We start from the raw sequence: 19,178 nt of genomic DNA, 5'->3' as shown, positions 1-19,178 counted from the left end.
CATTTGACACTAAGACAATTCTAAGGCTCCTTCGTGATCTGCGACACATTTGTGGGCCCCGGTCCAAACTGACAGTTGGTTCTTGTCCGAGATAAGATAAGACGTCTTAAGACCGAGTTAAATCTTTCTTAATTGACGATTAAGTTTGACCATTCGGAACGCAATGATCACATACAGATTCATTTATTCAAAGGGAGTTCGTTAATGCGGGTCGGCGCGGCGCGCGGCCTTACTTAACTGTAAAGTCGAGGTTCTGAGGTGAAGCATCTCCAAACGTGCTTTTAATGTTTTTGAATCATTTTGAATCCCATTTTCCGATAACGAAGTGTAATCGTATTTCCTGTGCACACTAAAGTTTTGAAATCGTGACTTAATAGTTATGAGATAAAAAAAATTCTAAGGAAATACGTACTTATCACGTGTGTGCGTCGAACTGTCCCGAGGAAGGAATAAAATCGCGTAATAAATGTAAAAAGACGCGTTTTTAAACGTGACTTGTAGGGAGTACTTTATGGTAGGCAGCGCCTCTGCCACAGGAATTGCTGAAGTCCATGGGCGACGGTAACTATTCACCATCAGGTGGGCCGATGCTCGTCCGCCTACAAGGGCAATAAAAAAATTATGAATCATCATGAACTCGCACGTGTCGATGCCGCCCTCTCCCTTGTTGCGGTCATGAAGCTGACAAGCATTCCGGCTTACCATGCATTGACATTTGGACCTCAAGTTGTGAGCGACAATCACGTTGCATGTATGGACTCCATTACCCACTTAACACAGAAGGGCCGTGAATCTGGCTGCCGATACGTTGATCAAAATAACCCAGTCTCTCTCTAGAGTTCTGATATGGATCTCTATATAATGCCAAGGCACACGTAAACGAGCTATTTCTTGTTGAAGCATACTTTGTATGTTTGTGTGTCATCATTCTGTGGTTATCTGGAAAATATCAGATTTCAAATGGCTTTAAAACCACCCGCTGTAATATATATATATTCCTTACCACGCCTCCATATTAATATTACTGCTTAAAATAACAAAGAAAATTACTGTAACTTAGCACAATCTAGTGTTGTGCTTCAGCCGACACAAACTCATCTTGTAATCGACGAAATAACGAATTAAATCTTTGCAAACTATGACTACAAGACGTATTAAAAAACCGGCATCGATTTTTCCTTTTAAAAGACATCTAGCGATGATTTTGTATAGCTGCTGTTAATGTTTGTACTTACTATCGGACACTAGATGGCGTTAAATTTTTTAATCTACTTACAGTTGTACAGATTAATCTATCAAAGTAAATGATGAACAAATTTATTTTACATTAAATTTTGTAATTAGTTTAATTTTATCAAGACGTGTGAGTTGACATCATGAATAACGTTTCCAGTAGATGAGCTCGCGACCCTCATGGTAGTGGTGTGCTGGTAATGATGTGGCGTGGTAATGGTCGCGGGAGTCCGTAAACAGTACAATGCCAATGCCGCTAATCACCTTAAGATATGAACTCGAAGACTCCGTCGTATTTTACACAGTTATATCTCAAAATTACCCATCCGTGGAAGCTAACAGTACTCCTTACATCTCCAGTCAAATCAGTAAAATTAATCAATTTCATCAAACATAAACACAGTCACAGTCCGAACTACATAAAGATACCCTTTCGATCCTCGCAAAGGTCATCAAGACTCAACTTTACTTACTTTAATTTCCGCTTACTATCTCGTGTGCCGGATTCGATCCCAGATAAATGCTTAGTATGATTTATGGCCATTAACCGTAATAAAACTTCTACCCTGAGTCAGAAGGCAACCCCTTTGTAGGTTTCATCTCAAATAATATTGAAGATTGTGTGTTTTACATCTAACGCGACTGTGGCCTTATAGGTAAGACTACGCTATCACAGTTTATATTCGATAATACTGCCGTTCGACCACGGCAGAAAATGGCAATTATTCTAAATAATAACGGTCAACTATTTTCTTCTTTTCAAAAGGAGTCATACATTTATATTACCGGTTTTAAGGATCTCAATTGAAAAACCCGATAAGTAAAACAATTTGTGATAATTTTAAGATTACAAATAGATTTGTCAATATTTCTAATTGCTTTTAATTGCATTGAGATGCATATTTTAGTCATTAGAATCAATTGCTGATATTGCTCTCGCCGCTCATGACAGTATTCACTGAAACCGAACGATTTCCTGCTTCTGGTACAGAGATGGCGCTGTTTTAAAATTTCAACTCCGCTAATCTAGATATTGCTTGAGCAATCAGTAAGTGATCAGAATAATTTGTAAAGGCTTTCAACCAATGAGTAAAGTACTTAAAGTGCATAAAGAGCCCTCTGAAGCCGCATTGCCAGCACGTCGATGGTGCTTAAGTGCTATGTCAAATCCGTTATTTTTCGTATAAGCCAACGCGTCAAGTCGAGGTCATTTACCTCTAAATTTTATGTTTCTTCGAAGATAATATCCAGTAGTCTTACGGGACTGAGAACTACTTGATATTATGTACTGAAAAATAGAGGATTCCATATTAACGAAACGGTTCATAGAAAAAAGAAATTGATACGTATCGATTTTCAATTATAAACGTTACGTCACTATACGTACGCTAGTGTTTGATCCGATACCAAAACGAGGCAATAATGTGTGGCTAAAAATAACATTGGGTTTTTTTCATGAAACTTTCATATTCCCTAATACATAGGATCCAACATTTTATATACATCATCGGCAGTCATCGGTCACCCCGAACCGACGCGCATGCGAACAACACGCAAATAAATGTCATTCGAATTTCACGTACAAATAAAGCTTAAAATTGTACAACAATAATTTCATAGAGTGAGCTGTTGAACCAGTTGCTCAGGTTTACGTCATAGAAACTGTTTGAAATTTTTACAAATCGAAATTAGACTTTATCTTGTTCGATTAAAGTGGTTTTTTGATTGTAATTACTGAAAGGACGAAAGTTGAAGTGCAGGGTATCGACCGTTAGCCGTCTCTGTCAGACGCGCCCGGGAGCGTGTCGGCGGGTAACGTGTCTTTGCGAAAAAAATGTTGATTTTCGTACTGAACTCGTGATGTTTTGGCGGCGCGTCTCAAAACTTCAGAGGACTGTGCTCGTTGTGTTTTGTTACCTCTTTGTGTACCTGTTGATCTTCTTCTCGATCATACCAGACGCCGCTATAACGTTTGTGGACGAAGATTTTAGCGTCGGCGACAAATACGTGTTCATATTTCTATCAGTGCCGGAGACAAGAATCCTTAAAGAAAGCGACAGTGTCGCATTATTCGAAAGAAGGAAATGCGGTAAATGTTTTATCACGAACAACAGAGGGTTCATGCCTCTAAGGGAGTATGACGCGGTGCTGCATTTGGTTAGTGCTTCGGTTGACGAACATCCCGTTGGACAGGAGAAAAAATATGTGATCCAGACATCGAAGAAGTGCATCAACAATAAATTTAGGAACTGTGTGACCGAGCCGGTCGTGTTGTCGTTTATTTCGAAACAATATCACGACTTGTGTAGCCTGTGCCGATATTTGCATTTAAAAAGAAATAATAATGTGTGAAATGTGGCACGCTTGACCAGTCAATGAAATGTTCACTAATGTATTGAAGTGGTTATTTAAATTCCTTTCAAAATAATATTCGCACGTTAGTAACGCGCGACTTTCATGATTTTCAGTAAAAAATACGTTACTTAAATTGGTTAGCAATTTGTGCTCAATGTTGACAATATTATTATTATCATGCTGTTGGACCACTTGCTCATACGTCAGCATTCTAAGCGAATCAAATATTACATGCGTTATTTAATGTAGACATATTTATTATAATTAATTACTTCTTCACGAATTGTAATGAACAAATGTGTGATAATTTGGTGCTTGTGATACTCATAGACAATAAAATGTATGTGATATTACTTCATAACCGTTGACATCGGTTGGCATTGTAAATTCGATATACCTAATCCTTTCTTATCGATTAAAATTAAATTTACGTTAATTAATTCGAGCATGATCTTTATATTCCTAAGGTAGGTATACTCGAAGTGTTAAACATTAAGTACCGGTATCGTGGTAATAAATAATTTGATTAATGTTTTAATATTAACTTGTATCGTATGTAAACGAATACCTTGACATAATGTTTCATTACCGAAAATCGAAATACAAAAGGTACATGCACGATTAATCAGTGTCTGTATTTTTTTTTTTTTGAATGACGATAAACTAAATTTATAATTGATTTAAGACAAAAAATACTAAATACAAACTCGTTGGGCCCATGACGGGTGACACAAAGAAATTATCGCAGTACGACTGACGTGTTCATGAATCGTATTTATTTTCTCAAGTTTAAGTTGCTGGTTACCGGAAATTTATCATATCGCCAAACCAAGTTTGGATAAGTTATTTTTTTTCCGCGAACACGGTTTGGACATGATATTTTAATGATGTGCCTAAATCTTGTTATATCTGACAATTCAGCGCATTCATTTTTGAAATTTTTTAAATGTATATTTATTAATCACGAAAGCACAACAGTGTCTAGAAACGCTCCTTACATTTTTCGTATTGTTTGCTGCGTTGTATGAATTACAATAGAATGTCGAGCTAATATCAGCAACTACAATTAAAGTGATTCACCCGGTGAGGAGACAGGAGTGCGCAAACTCCTCTACCACAGTTATATAGCATATCCTTCTTCAAACGAGAGGAGTCGTAAAGCTCAGAATCGTTGATGTCTTTGGGTGACATATCATCTAGTGGACCGTACGCTCTGCCTCCTATAACAAGACCAGTTTACGATTTTATCTTAGGTTTGTTGTAAAACGTATGATTAAAAAACATAAACTGTTTTTATTTAATTAAAATCCCGCCATAACAATTAGCCAAAGAAACCTTTAAATGATTACTAGACAAGATCTAACAAAGATACTTCACTACTCTACGAAGATCTTTAATTTAGAACTCATCATGTTCATATTTGTTGATAGAAGTCATAGATTCTTAAGAGTTTTTCATCACAAAACAGGTACAATTGTATTGTATGTTTAGTCTCGCAATCACCTATATTCATAAGCGTATGCATAGCGTTGACCTGCATTGTCTGAAATTTATGGAATCACTGATCAATACCATTGTATTTCACGCTAAACATAATTAAGTTCATGTACTATTTGTAAATCTTCACGAATCAAACACGGTCATTCTCTAAAGACTGCTGCTTTAGTGATAAAATGCTTGTAGTATTCATATTAATTACTTGCATACAAATATCGATATATAAAAATCACAAAGCAATTCATTGTTATTTCGTATTATTGTAAATATATTTTAATAGCAATTTTAAATAATATTTTATGTATAATATTCGCTCATCGTAAGAATACGAACAAAAAGACTTGTATGATGTTAAAATAAAAGTTTAACTTCTTAGTGTTTGTTCATTTGGTACCCTTTTTCTATTAGTAAACAGCTTTTGTAGTTTTCTTTTGAGGTTTTTAAGCACTAATGGAAGGCCACGGAATAGGTACTGATGTTTTAAGGATTTGTTGGCGGGAACGCGAGGCGTGGAATTAAGAGAATTGTTTTATTTTCTTAGCGTAGTATTTGTCCTGGTTTTAACATATAAACGTATGAAAATGCAGTGATATATTGCATTTCATTCAACTCATTCCACTCAATATCTGCTCGATGTTGTCTCAACCGACCTCATGTAATTCCATTAAATTCCAGTCCATTATCAATTTTACTTTTACAAAGGATTTGACTGTCTAATGAAACAAGAAGATAATGTATGGTAATTTTAGCGCGATCATTTCGAACAATGATCGCTCGCTGTGGTATTGCTATTCCAAGGAGTATACTTGCAAGGATACAGATTATAGGATACTGTTTGGATGGATATTCGATGTTTGAAGCGGTGTTTAATATCGGACTTATTTGGTAAGTGAAGCTAAGATGGCTTCCAACTTCGGGAAGCAAGAAACACATCCTGGAAAACACTCCTGAACGGTGCTGAATTGTCGAGTACCAGTTGCGTTTAAGGGCTAATGGCAGCCCGGTCTGGCTCCGGTATTTTTGACAATGATTTTTTTTTATGATTGAAGGATTACTGGTGGCTCGGAGACTTTTCCAGTTTCACCAGGACAGGTGGGCGAGCAAAGGCTCAGCCAGGAGGGGTGGGATTTTCTAACAGCTGCCCGAGCGCCTCCGAAGAAGACCTAACAACTCAAGAGCAGCTGCTTCGCGAATGAATCTACTACCGGATCGGAATCGCGCCCCGCTGAGAAGATCCGGCGAGAAACTCAGCGGGTTGATGCATGAGTTAGGTTGCACGTCGGCCGCTTTGTTGAGTTCGACGAGTACGGTTACCGGATTGCCTGAGCCTGCTCCTAGTGCTAGAGCTGAAGGCGTCCAAATGACTTTATTATTGATGCAGGGACTGCTTGTCAGCGGGAGTGGCCTGGCTGGATCCCTCAAGACGTGTCTATAGTATTAACTTAGTTGTCGAGTTGTTGTGGAACCCGGGTCAGGACTATAGCTGTCCGCGGCCACGATAGAGGGGTTATCGTGCTGATGTCACGATGTAGAGTTCTGACAGTATCTCTACATGCTTACGGACAACGATATTGGACGGTTTTAATCGGTTATATTGATTATAATTATTTCACACGATCCATTATTTTTATTAATATAACTGACAAAGCCCCGTGGCGGTCAACGAGTTAGACCATCTCACACAATACGTGACACGTTTCCTGCTGTCTGTAGTGCAGTGTAGGTCTTCACCGGAAGGTTTCTCGTAAAAATTGAGGATTATAAATAAAACAGTAATACTCCTAAAAGCTATTTATTTAGTTATTGCAACAATAAAATATATTGTTTCCAAATAGAGTCTAAGCATATCGACGCTTGAAAGGCAAACGTGACTAAGCGACAATGTGTGAACTTTATAGTAGACTAGCGACCCGCCCTCGCTTCGCTTCGGAAACATTAAAACACACATGAAACCAAAAAAATAAAATTAAAAAAAAAAGTAGCCTATGTTCATCAGGGACAATGTCGGCTTCTAATGGAAAAATAATTTTTCAAATCGGTCCAGTAGTTTCGGAGCCTATTCGAAACAAACAAACAAACAAATCTTTCCTCTTTATAATATTAGTATAGACTAATTTAAAGTTGAAATACCTGAAAACAAAATTTATTTTAATGAATCCAGATGTAGTAGAATCTAGCTAGTAGCTGTAGGATTGAAATGATTTTAATAGACCTAGAAAAAAAATTTTTTTGCGCATCGAATATGGTTATTGCCTATCATTTATGTACAAATCAGTTATTGTCGCTTAGTCACTTTTGCCTTTCAAGCGTCGATATGTACATATACGTTTATATACATATACGTTATTTACATATACGTTATCTACGTTTCCAAATGATTCTTGTCCACCTGATGGTTGTCTGGTAGAGATCGCTCTTAGCGATAAGACCGCCAATTGTACTTTTTTGTGTTTAATGTATCGCACTGTTTATTTGTTTTTTGGTGTACAATAAAGAATACTCTCTCTCTCTCTCTCTCATATATTTCTGGAAGTAAAATCGAAAATGTCGAAAGTGACGACCTTATGATGGCGATAATTTATCTTATTGACACAAACAAGTTTGGTTCGTGTAGGTACCTAAATACTCGCTATCAGCACGCGTTAATAACGCTATCCATGATGGAATCATTATCAGTACGCGGTATGCCGTAAGACTCATTAGTTATACGTAATTAATACAAAACGAGTAGAGATCTAACAACTGAAGAGCAGCTGCTTCGCGAATGAATCTACTACCGGATCGGAATCGCGACGCGCTGAGAAGATCCGGGGAGAAACTTAGCGGGCTGATGCATGGGTTGGGTTGCACGTCGAACTCTTTTTCGAGTTCGACAAGTAGGGTTACTGGAGTCCGTAAGCCCACTCCTAGCGTTAGAGCTGAAGGCGTCTAATATAAGAGTCATTGGATCTGATTGATCCGTAAGGACGTGTCTATGGCCCAAGTCTCAAGTCGACGCGTATGACTGCTTCCTGATACAAATAGATTCGCAGTACGCTTTGCCATCTGTGGAGTTGATTAGACATGCTGCTACCGGCGTAGCAATGTAGATCATAAGGCTGGAGGAAGAACGGAATGTATTGTTAATTAGCCAGTATGGATAGATGTGGTAAGACCTCTACACTACCATACTATATTTTTTTTTTTTATTGCCTTTGTAGGCAGACGGGCATACGGCCCACCTGATGGTGAGTGGTTACCGTCGCCCATGGACTTCAGCAATGCCAGGGGCAGAGCCAAGCCGCTGCCTACAAAATGCCGCTAAATGCTAAATATTTCTTGATCAATATGTAGAACCTATATCTTGGTTTCCCTAAACCACGCACACCAGGGAACATTTGTACATACATTAGAGAATTTCATGTGAATTACTATCTATAATAATATTATAAAGCTGAAGAGTTTGTTTGTTTGAACGCGCTAATCTCAGGAACTACTGGTCCGATTTGAAAAATTCTTTCAGTGTTAGATAACCCATTTATTGAGGAAGGCTATAGGCTATATAACATCACGCTAAGTCCAATACAAGTGGAGCACCAATAAATAATGTTTCAAAATAGGGATTTAAATAGCTCCTTAACATTTTATAATTCAAAAATGTTTTCACTTTCTACGCAAATGAAGTGGGGGGAACTATTCCACACGGACGGAGTCGCGGGCAAAAGCTAGTCTATAATAATATGTAAAGAGATTCAATTATCTTCAGTTAATCAGTCGACTGTTTGCGAGACATCTTTGCATGTGCACGATTAATAAATAAATGCAGTGGCCTTCCACAAGAAAACCAACAGGCTATACATAGTATGTTTGAGAAAACTGTGACCTTCCACTGGCATCCTTAATTACGCATCTTCCGTATTGCGCAATAAAGGACGAGGACCAGTGAAGCGAAGCAAAACTGAACAGCGATAACGCAATTGTGAAACCAGTCTACCAGTCTCCACCGGGGAGTGCGGTGGAGTTTCTAATCGTGATAATCTAAAGAAGAATCGTTGTGTGAAAATGAAATTTGCCGTACTTAGAAGGTAACAATACGAGGTCTCTGTTCAAGTGGTTTTTACTGGTGGTAGGACGTCTTGTGAGTCCGCACGGGTAGGTACCACCGCCCCGCCTATTTAGGCCGTGAAGCAGTAATGCGTTTCGGTTTGAAGGGTAAGACAGCCGCTGTAACTATACTGAGACCTCAGAACTTATATCTCAAGGTGTGTGGCGCATTTACTTTGTAGATGTCTATGGGTTCCAGTAACCACTTAACACCAGGTGGGTTGTGAGCTCGTCCACACATCTAGGCAATAAAGAAAAAAGTAGTTACAGCGTCAAAGTAGTAAGTAGGGTCATAAAGTTCCTCGATTGTGATATCTGCTAGTAGCAGCCTAGACACCTTAGTTCCTAATACTTACGAAGGTATTAGGAACTAAGGTGTCTAGGTTGTTGTCTAGGAATCAACAGAACGATCTGTTGATTCATGGTCTAGTGCGTATTAGTCGTTTCCCTTAATTGCTATTCTGGCCCGAAGCAATCGTGCATTGCGGTGTAGAGGTTTAGAATAGCTTTTATTTCAATGTAATCAATACTGCCGACGAGCAATGTGTCGGCTGTGGCAACATGACTTAGAAATGAAATGATACTGTGCTTATATTGGCTTCGACAAAATGAACGAGGCTTACGGTATTGTTACCTCAAGATTGGGGAATCGTACAAATATATTCAGCTGAGATTTGAGGAGTAAAATATGATTGGCCGGAAAATGTTTTTTTGAGAAACTAGTTATATTAGTAACCCCAGTCTTTGGAGAGTAGGAACAGAGAAACATTTGCAAATTTATTTTATTTATGTCACCTTATATAGGTAGTTATGGTTACCAAAAAATAGCCATTACCTATATGGGTTTAGTTCGTAGGTTAGTTGTTAAAATTGACAGCAAATACCAGCCAAACCCACAGCATGAAATACCAATTAATTTTGTAATCAGGGTTCAGCGTCACGTTTCTGTCTGTCTGTTCAGCAAATTTCTTCTTTTTTTTGAGATATATGTAGTTTTGGTGATTATATTATATGCAAGAGCGCGCTTAAGCCATCGTTTGGAAGCGCCCAACAAACACCTGTTAAAATCAGTTATCTCTGTCACTAATTGACAAAGACATTCTCTATTTGTGCGCCAAGAAACTCGGCTGCTTTTGTTTAAAAATTATGGCGAACAGCCAGAGGTTAGAAATTTTGTAAATGAGCAGATTTTTTTGTTCTAACATTTTCATTGTTGTCATCATTGTTATCACGTCGTAGATTTTCATTCCGACTCTTTCTAAATTCGTTTCTGACGCTTCGAATTCTGTGACACAGACAGCGACCGACCATCTGTGTTCCCGTCATTTGTGCAAGCCAACGTCAAACCGCTTTTTACCACGATGCAATCGAATTTGTTGTCACCAGGACAGAGTTGATCGTTAGTCCCCAAAACCGCAAGGCTTTGTCATAACAACCATATTCATTCAACAGCATTCCTATTTAAATTTGTACCAGTACCATACAGGTTTGGAATAAGCTTCCCTCCACGGTATTTCCTGGGCGATTTGACATGTTCCTCGTTCATTTATAGGGAGTCCATGACATTGGATTACATCTAGTTTTTACCGTCGCACCGCCGACCACCGGAGTAGAGTTTATCCATAATACATGAAGCTGCTGCGTTCACCTATACTGGGTTTCCAGAGAACTTTTCCGCCACGCACCATCCGGCTTTGGAATGAGATCCCCCTCCACGATGGTACCCGAGCGCTATGACATGTCTTCATTTCATTCTTCAAACGAGGCTTGTGGGGAGTACTGAGTGGTAGTCAGCGGCTTGGCTCTGCCCCTGGCATTGCTGACGTCCAAAAGCGACGGTAACCATTCACCATCAGCTGGGCCGTATGAGAGTATGCCTACACGGACAATGAAAAAAAACGCGGTGGTTGACGGTCCCTTGGGAATTCCTGATGTCCATGAACGATGTTGATCACTTATGATCAGATGGGCCGTACACTGTAAAATTTTTAAAACAATATAAAAGGGTGGTTTGTTTTTTTACGATAATTCGAAAAATAATGATTACGCTTCAGTGATAAGTCTATCTAATCTTTCTGTCTGTTAAAATTACGAAATTTATCAGCTGTAGATAAAGATGGATTTTGCTAAATATATTCCACTTTTTGAACAATATTGTCGGTACAAAGGCGACGTTCAGTTGAAGCTCTACGCCTCACCTCTCGAGTTCATCTAATCGCAGAGATTTTCACTGGAGGTAGGGAGTACGCGAGGCCACACGACTAAGTATCCGGATTATAATCAGGATGAGTTTTGCTACAAAGGGTTCTGGTGCCTATGGCTCCAGTACTTAACACGAGCTAGGCACTAAAGTAGGCATAAAATGTAGGATGACATCGTTTTAATGATTTTTTTTTATTGCTCAGATGGGTGGACGAGCTCACAGCCCACCTGTTGTTAAGTGGTTACTGGAGCCCATAGACATCTACAACGTAGATGCGCCACCCACCTTGAGATATAAGTTCTAAGGTCTCAGTATAATTACAACGGCTACCCCACCCTTCAAACCGAAACGCATTACTGCTTCATAGCAGAAATAGGCGGGGTGGTGGTACCTACCCGTGCGGACTCACAAGAGGTCCTACCACCAGTAAAGTGTTGTAAAGTTGTACTGTAGGAAATATACTTTGGTTAGTACACATACAGTAGCGAACTCCTCTGACTTTAGAATCACTTACACCTCTAACCCTCAGGTTGCTTTCAAAACTCCTTCTCCTTCTCACATTAACATCAGTAAGAGCTGATCTTTTCACCAAAGCGACGAGGACAAAAGCCGATGAAAGGGATCTTAGACAAAGTGTTTTTGATTTCATAATTGTCGGCGGAGGCACTGCTGGCTGCGTCTTGGCTAACAGGCTGTCAGCTGTCTCGGATTGGAAGGTAATTGATGTTAAGCTATCTGAGCTCAAAGTGGCCGATTAGTTTATTTTACACATATTTACGATTACAGGTGGTTTTAGTTAAGGGTAGCTGCTTTGCAGAGTAAATGGCGCCAGCTCCTTGATTGAGCACACAGACCGGAATATACTTTATCAATATTTTAATACAAGTATCATCGAAACTTTTATGTGCTCCGACAGAAATACCTAGGTCTGGTTGATGCGGGCTACAATACGTCCTAGACATGGTTGATAGAGTGCTTTGCAAGCCCGCTATTGTAAATACTTATTTTTGACATTTATATTTCCATACCAAAGACTTTAATCCGGTCTGAATGGTAGGAATGCTGCGATCACAATACAAAAAGATTTCCCACATTTCAGAAAATTCGATTCTATTCAATTCTACAGGTTCTTTTAGTAGAAGCTGGTGATGATGAGAACATAGATTATAATATCCCAGGAGTTCCGACCAACGAGTACCGTCCGATTCTGTGGAACTATAGGACAGAGAGAAACGGCTACTCCTGTCTATCCAGGCCTAGTGGAAGCTGCGAGGTCAAAACTGGAAAAGTACTCGGGGGCTCCAGTGTAACCAACGATATGAAGTATACAAGAGGCTCTAAAGTGGACTATGATGGCTGGCACAATACTGGAACGCTTGCCTCTTTGGAGTGGAAGTTCGAAAATTTAATTGATGACTTTAAATACAGCGAAGATAACGGTAAGATTATTTTACTTGAGATTACACTATCGTTATGTTTATTTTCAAATAAAATAGACCTAATCTAATGTTTTAGATTATTATGAAATCTAATAATGTAAATAATAATACTGCACAATAAGCTTAAAACTTTTACTGGCTATAGGATCATCGTATCTAGAATTAAAGGTTAAAATATTTTGAGAATGAAAAATTCGCAATATATTCCAGGAGATTACGACATCTTAATGAACTCATTATATCACTCTCGCGGTGGAGAGATGCACGTCAAAAAGTTCAAGTACACAGATCGATACATCGAAGTATTTAATGGAGCTTTCTCTGAAATGGGCTTACGGACCTTGGATATAAATACAAATATTCCAGAAGCTGTTGTTAATAATCAATTCGCAATGATAAACAATACTAGACTTAGTACTAATAGTGCCTTTTTGAAGCCAGTTAGACACAGGAAGAATCTAACAATTCTGAAGGGAGCTACAGTTACCAAAATTGTTATCAATAAACAAGAAAATACAGTTGATGGAATTTTGTATGAGATAGAAAAGGGTAAAGAAAGACCCGCTTATGTTAAAAGAGAAATAATTCTCACTACTGGAGCTATCAACAATGTGCGTTTGTTACACTTATCTGGAATAGGTCCAAAGATAGAATTGAAAAAGTATAATATTACTACTATCAAAGACCTTCCTGTAGGAATGAATTACCAAGATCAAGTCACCACTGGGGGTCTGGCTTTCGTGATGAACGATGTCGCACCGGTTACTGAGGAAAAAATTACTAACGATTTCAAGACCTGGTTCCAGAGCCGTAGTGGTCCGTTAGCTTCTAGAGGAATTAATCAAGTATCTGCATTTTTACAATTATATGAAAACATTAATGCTCCGGACGTTGAATTGGCATTAGATGGCAACTATATTAGAAGCGATAAGTATTTACTAACCAATCTTACTGTTCACAGCGCTGAAGAATTTAATCTACCGCTTCCTTATTATAATTTAGTTAATATTCACCCAATTTTACTGAGACCCAAAAGCAAAGGTCGAGTGCTTTTAAACAAAAGAAACCCAAAGTATGGTCGACCAGTCATACAAGCAAACTTGCTAAAGGAAACAGAGGATCTGGACACTTTGGTTGATAGCATAGACATTGCTTTGCAACTCCTTGATACCAAAGAAATGAAGAAAGCAGAAGTGAAATTTGCTCCTTTAGACTTATTTCCGTGCGATAGACTAAGCAACAGAGATCAATGGAACTGCATAGCCAGACATTATACTAGAGCCATGAGTAGGCCTATTGGGAGTTGTAGAATGGGAGATAATAGCACGGAGTCCGTAGTAGACTTCCAGCTTAGGGTACACGGCATCGAAGGTTTGCGGATAATTGATGCTTCTGTTATGCCTTCACACGTCCGTGGAGGTATATTTGCACCGACATTGATGATAGCAGAGAAAGGTGCAAAAATGATTTTAAAAGATTGGAAAGAAAATAAAGGTCACTTTTACAATAGGTGATTTAAGGAAAATAAAACATACATTAATTTAATACCAAATAGTTTTAATTAAATCACTTGCTTTTTCAGCTATCATTATCACAGGAGCAGCAGTTGAACCTCTAGTTATTTTAGGAATTATTGACGCATCTACCACTCTTAAATTAGAAATACCGTACACCCCCAGACTACTGTCGACAACTGATTTCAAATCAGTGACTGTACCCATCTTACATGTGCCTACGTAATTATGTAATGGCATAGAAAATTGTTTGATAATACACGACCAAAACTGAGTTGAGACTGCTTCATGGTTTTTACATTCATTATTTAATATTGGACGAGGATCGAACTCAAATCCTGCTGTTTTAAAGACTTCAGTATCAAAAAGTCTTACTGCGTGCTGGACACCTTCAAGTAATTTAATTTCGTCGGTTGGATCTTTAAGAAAATTCGGATAAATTAATGGCTTTCCAAATATTGGGTCTGTCGCGTTTAATACTACTTGTCCTCGACTTTTGGGCGTTAACAAAGACACGCAAATATTCAGCCTGTCGTAGTACATATTGGAATCATGACCCTTAAACCTGATCTCTATATCAGGGGTCCCCAAAACATCTGAAATACTAGACTCAACAAAAGCAACTACTTGGAAATTCGCCGCCAGCGGCCCTACACCTTTTGTGTAATAATTTGTAATATCTTTAAGCTTTTCCGGGAATTTAGATGTTGTAGCCGTTTTTGTTAGTTTAATGACAGGCAAACAAACAGATAAATGGTCATGGAAATTACCGCCGACAGGTAAGTCCGCGTGAACTTTAATACCTAAATATTCTAAATAGTCTCTGGGTCCGATTCCCGAGAGCATTAATAATCTGGGAGAATTTATCGCTCCTGCGCTTACTATAACTTCTTTGTTAACTCTAACTAAGACTCTTGTACCATTTTTCATGTAAACCACACTGTGCGCCTTCACGACTTCTCCGATATTCTCAAATCGTATTTTAGTTACCAACGCTTCTGTAATTACATTTAAATTTGAACGTACTTTTCTAATTGGATCTATGAAAGCAGTGTACGCACTAACTCGTTCGCCAAAATACGACATAGTCTGAATTCTCATGAACCCCAATTGATTTCTTCCATTAATATCGGTGTAGTTGTACCCTAACTCATTGAATGCACTTAACAAAACATCCACGTTATCGTCCACGTAAGGATACCTCCCGACATCCAATGGACCCTGGGTTGAATGATAAACTTTGTTTTTTGAAATGTCCTTGTCATAATTTCCTTCTGAATATTTGAAATACGGTAAAACTTCGCTGAAACTCCATCCTTCGTTTCCATTTAAAGCCCATTCGTCGTAATCTGCTGGACTTCCTCTCATGTACGCCATGTCGTTAATGGAGGTAGTACCTCCTAGCACTCTGCCTTGAACTACTTCACAGCCTTTTTCAACACGATCTTGACAGAAACTGGAGGAGATAATATAAAAAAAATATTTTCAGGAGATTCATAACTATTTTAGCTATGTATTTATAATCTTATAAACTGAGAATAATTGTGTAGACCTTAATTTAAAACTAGCTCGATTGTTATAAAACAAGCAATAAGCATAAGCTAAAGTTTTTACAATACTATCTAATCGGCGAGCGAAGATGAAACGAAAAGAAGTTCTAGCAGCGTGTATCATACCCGTGTTTGGTCTCCATTGCTCAAAAACATTACCTATTTGAGAATCATCGTGAAGCCATTGTCAACCATTACGATGGTATAACAAATGCATGTACCCAATTTATGTACAACCTTTATTGTATTAACTTAATAAATGGCAAGTATAGTATAGAAATAATCATATATATCGCCATAGTCTAAAGGATAAGACGCCTGATGCATTCGTATCAAGCAATGCGACTGCGCTAGTGTTCGGATCCCGCAGAAAGGTATCAATTTTTCTAATAAAATACGCACTTAGAAAATGTTCATGATTGACGGTGAAGGAATAATATCATGTAATAAAAATCAAGCCCGTAAAATTATAATTTGCGTAATTACTCGCGGTAGGACCTCTTGTGAGTCCGCATGGGTAGGTACCACCACTACCCTGCCTATTTCTGCCGTAAAGCAGTAATGCGTTTCCGTTTGAAGGGCCACCCTTCAGTCGGTGGGTAGGTGGCCACATTTACGTTGTCGATGTCAGTGGGGTCCAGTAACCGCTTAAAATTGGTCCTCGAGTCGAGGTCTACGAGCCGGTCCATCCATCTAAGCAATAAAAAACTATGTTTAAATAGCTCCACTTTTGTTTCTTTGTGTTTACTCAGTAACGCCACTTACCCCTTCTTGGGTCTCATACTGTACTGCCAGTCGAGACTTGAACCTTTGAATTCACTAGTCAGACCTGGTATCAAAGCTATTTTCGGCTCTTCAGGCCCTGCCTCGATAAGAAGGATCTACGAAATAGACAATTATGTGGAGAATTAATGAAATCGCTGTTCTGTTACTATCAACGTGCAACTTACAATCTAACTCATGAATGTTAACAGTAGCTCACTCTACTAAGTAGTTACTTATTCACGTCCTTACGGATCCATCAGGTCCAACTTTGCATTAACGAGACTTTTGCATTAAACGCCTTCAGCTCTAATACTAGGTACAGGCTTAGGGACCCCGGTAACCGTACGCGTCGAACTCGACAAAGAGGTCGACGTGCAACCTAATCCATGCATGAGCCCGCTGAGTTTCGCGCCGAATCTTCTCAGCGGGTCGCGATTCCGATCCGGTAGTAGATTCATTCGCGAAGCAACTGCTCTTGAGTTGTTCGGTCTCCTTCGGAGGCGCTCGGGCAGCTGTTAGCAAATCCCACCCTGGCTGAGCCTTTGCTCGCGCACCTGTCCTGGTGAAACTGGAAAGACCTCTGGGACACCAGTAACCCTTCAATCTTAAAAAAAAAGTTACTTACTGCTAAAGGTACGTCTGACTCCTTTTTATAAAAAAATGATCAACCAGTGGTTGTTATTGGAATGTTTTACCAACCTTCGTTGCCAAGTCTTTTTCATTCGTTTACCAGTAGAAGAAAATAAAAGTTTTAAGAGTTTTCTTTTCTTACCTTCCATTTCCTATTTTCTGACAGTCTACTGGCAAGGACACAACCGGCTGTACCGCCACCTATCACCACAAAATCATATTCCTCTTCAACATTTTCGAGAGGATTTTTGTGCCTGAATTTGATAAGTTCGTCAGTTTTACCTTGACTTTTACCAAAATAATCTGGTTCAGCAGCGATGTGTCCGTAAAGAGTGTGTACCAAGGATATCAGTAAGATGGCTGTAGGAGCACACTCAATTCTACCATCGCATATCTTACACAGTTCATCAGTTATATTCGCTGTCATTGCATCTTACACTTCTTTTTATTTCACTATCATTTTAATAACAATCTTAAGCCGTTCGATTTTAGTTGGACGTTTAATTGGCACAGGTAAATGATTTCTATAAATTTCTAGAATTGTTTGGATTAAAAGGAGTCTGCGTCACGTGTTTTTTGGGGAGTTTGATGCATTTATTTTATAGTACGGTTATCATTCAAAGGATCGGATACATTTCTGTAACTTTAATAACAAAAATTTTCACGATTTTATTTATTTTAACATTTTAAAACAACAGAATTTTTAAATTATATTAGTCTCTTAGTATTTTTTTATAAAAGCCGAATGTATTTTATAACGCCGCGATAGAAGCATTAATCGATATATTTAGCTATGTTTTTAATTATGCACAACGCTTCAGAACGTTTCAATAGATACTGAAACTTCAAAGACAATATCAAAGAATTTATTGTTTACCATAACGTGTTGTTTTTGTTTGGAATCTTTTCTGCATTGTTTGGAGTTCCGAGAGATTTTCGTAACGGGAATAGAACGCGTACGTGGAAATTGTGAAAATAAGCCAGTCAACGAGATTGTTAATGTTTCCAATGAGCTTTGAAATATATCCGATATTGGAAATGTAGGTACGCGTAACATCTCCTGGTCAGGGGCCGAGATATATTAACATAGTTTCCCCAAGGGCCGCACCGATATATCCAGAATCGTCCAGAAATTGTTGAGGTAGGCAGCGGCTTGGCTCTGCCCCTGGCATTGCTGAAGTCCATGGGCGAGGGTAACCACTCACCATCAGGTGGGCCGTGTGCTCGTCTGCCTACGCGAGCAATAAAAAAAGGTGTTTTTTCGCAAATGTTGTCAAGAAATAAAATAATGGGCGACTACTGATTGACTCATCATTTTCCGAGAGACGTCACATGGTAAACACGTGGTGTCCGTCACGACCCACTGGGCTAAGCATGGTTTGTAGTCTGACGATCAACGTGTTAATCTATATATTAATACGTGAAGCAAAAACTTTGTATCCCTTTTTACGAAAATTGCGCGGACGGAGAAGTATGAAATTTTCCACACTTATAGAGAATAAAGAGAAGAAGTGCACATTGCTAATATTTTTTTTAAATAATGCATAAAAGATACATTAAATCAATAAAGAAAATATTACACACACTACCATGTATTTGACGCACACACGCATGCATACTATTTATTTATTATCAAACTTTTGTTCTTGACGTCTTTGGTCAAATTGAGAATAGATTAAATATTGTTTGTCTTTATTAATATTTAGTGTAGTCTTGGCGTTGAAAATATAGTACATAATAGTGTACAAACTTACAATTCCAATTAATTGTAGTTAGTCGAATTTCGACTACTGCGGGACCTCTAGTGAAAATAAAACCGAAATTTATGTTTGGTCGTCCAAATGGGAACAACCTTATGACTTCAACAACAGGGTTAAGATGATCGACGTAACCAAAAGCGTGTGTGACA

The 19,178-nt window shown here is 38.6% G+C and overlaps 4 protein-coding genes across 8 annotated transcripts in view; 3 read left to right on the top strand and 1 right to left on the bottom strand.

Annotated features, from left to right (window-relative positions):
* esn (espinas) overlaps positions 1-19,178 on the top strand; it is a 366,713-nt gene that overhangs the window by 152,772 nt on the left and 194,763 nt on the right. The gene's annotated exons all lie outside the window — the stretch shown is intronic.
* On the top strand, positions 2,271-5,460 carry LOC149500768 (uncharacterized). Its single transcript, XM_089735433.1, has one exon. It carries the CDS (start codon positions 3,094-3,096, stop codon positions 3,583-3,585), a length of 492 nt encoding a protein of 163 aa, XP_089591559.1. The 5' UTR covers positions 2,271-3,093; the 3' UTR covers positions 3,586-5,460.
* On the top strand, positions 8,432-14,357 carry LOC149500767 (glucose dehydrogenase [FAD, quinone]). The gene is made up of 4 exons (XM_089735117.1): positions 8,432-9,149; positions 11,901-12,087; positions 12,498-12,810; positions 13,021-14,357. The coding sequence occupies exons 1-4, from the start codon at positions 9,127-9,129 to the stop codon at positions 14,322-14,324; spliced, it is 1,827 nt and encodes a 608-aa protein (XP_089591243.1). The 5' UTR covers positions 8,432-9,126; the 3' UTR covers positions 14,325-14,357.
* Positions 14,352-18,307, bottom strand: LOC149500766 (glucose dehydrogenase [FAD, quinone]). The gene is made up of 3 exons (XM_089735116.1): positions 17,412-18,307; positions 16,640-16,755; positions 14,352-15,780 (listed from the first exon to the last, which is right to left on the bottom strand). The coding sequence occupies exons 1-3, from the start codon at positions 17,694-17,696 to the stop codon at positions 14,352-14,354; spliced, it is 1,830 nt and encodes a 609-aa protein (XP_089591242.1). The 5' UTR covers positions 17,697-18,307.

The sequence above is a fragment of the Bombyx mandarina genome, chromosome 19, assembly GCF_030267445.1.
Source record: "Bombyx mandarina strain Sakado chromosome 19, ASM3026744v2".
NCBI lineage: Eukaryota > Metazoa > Arthropoda > Insecta > Lepidoptera > Bombycidae > Bombyx > Bombyx mandarina.
Note: the sequence above shows the minus strand (reverse complement) of the source record. Positions and strands in the feature narration are given on the sequence as shown.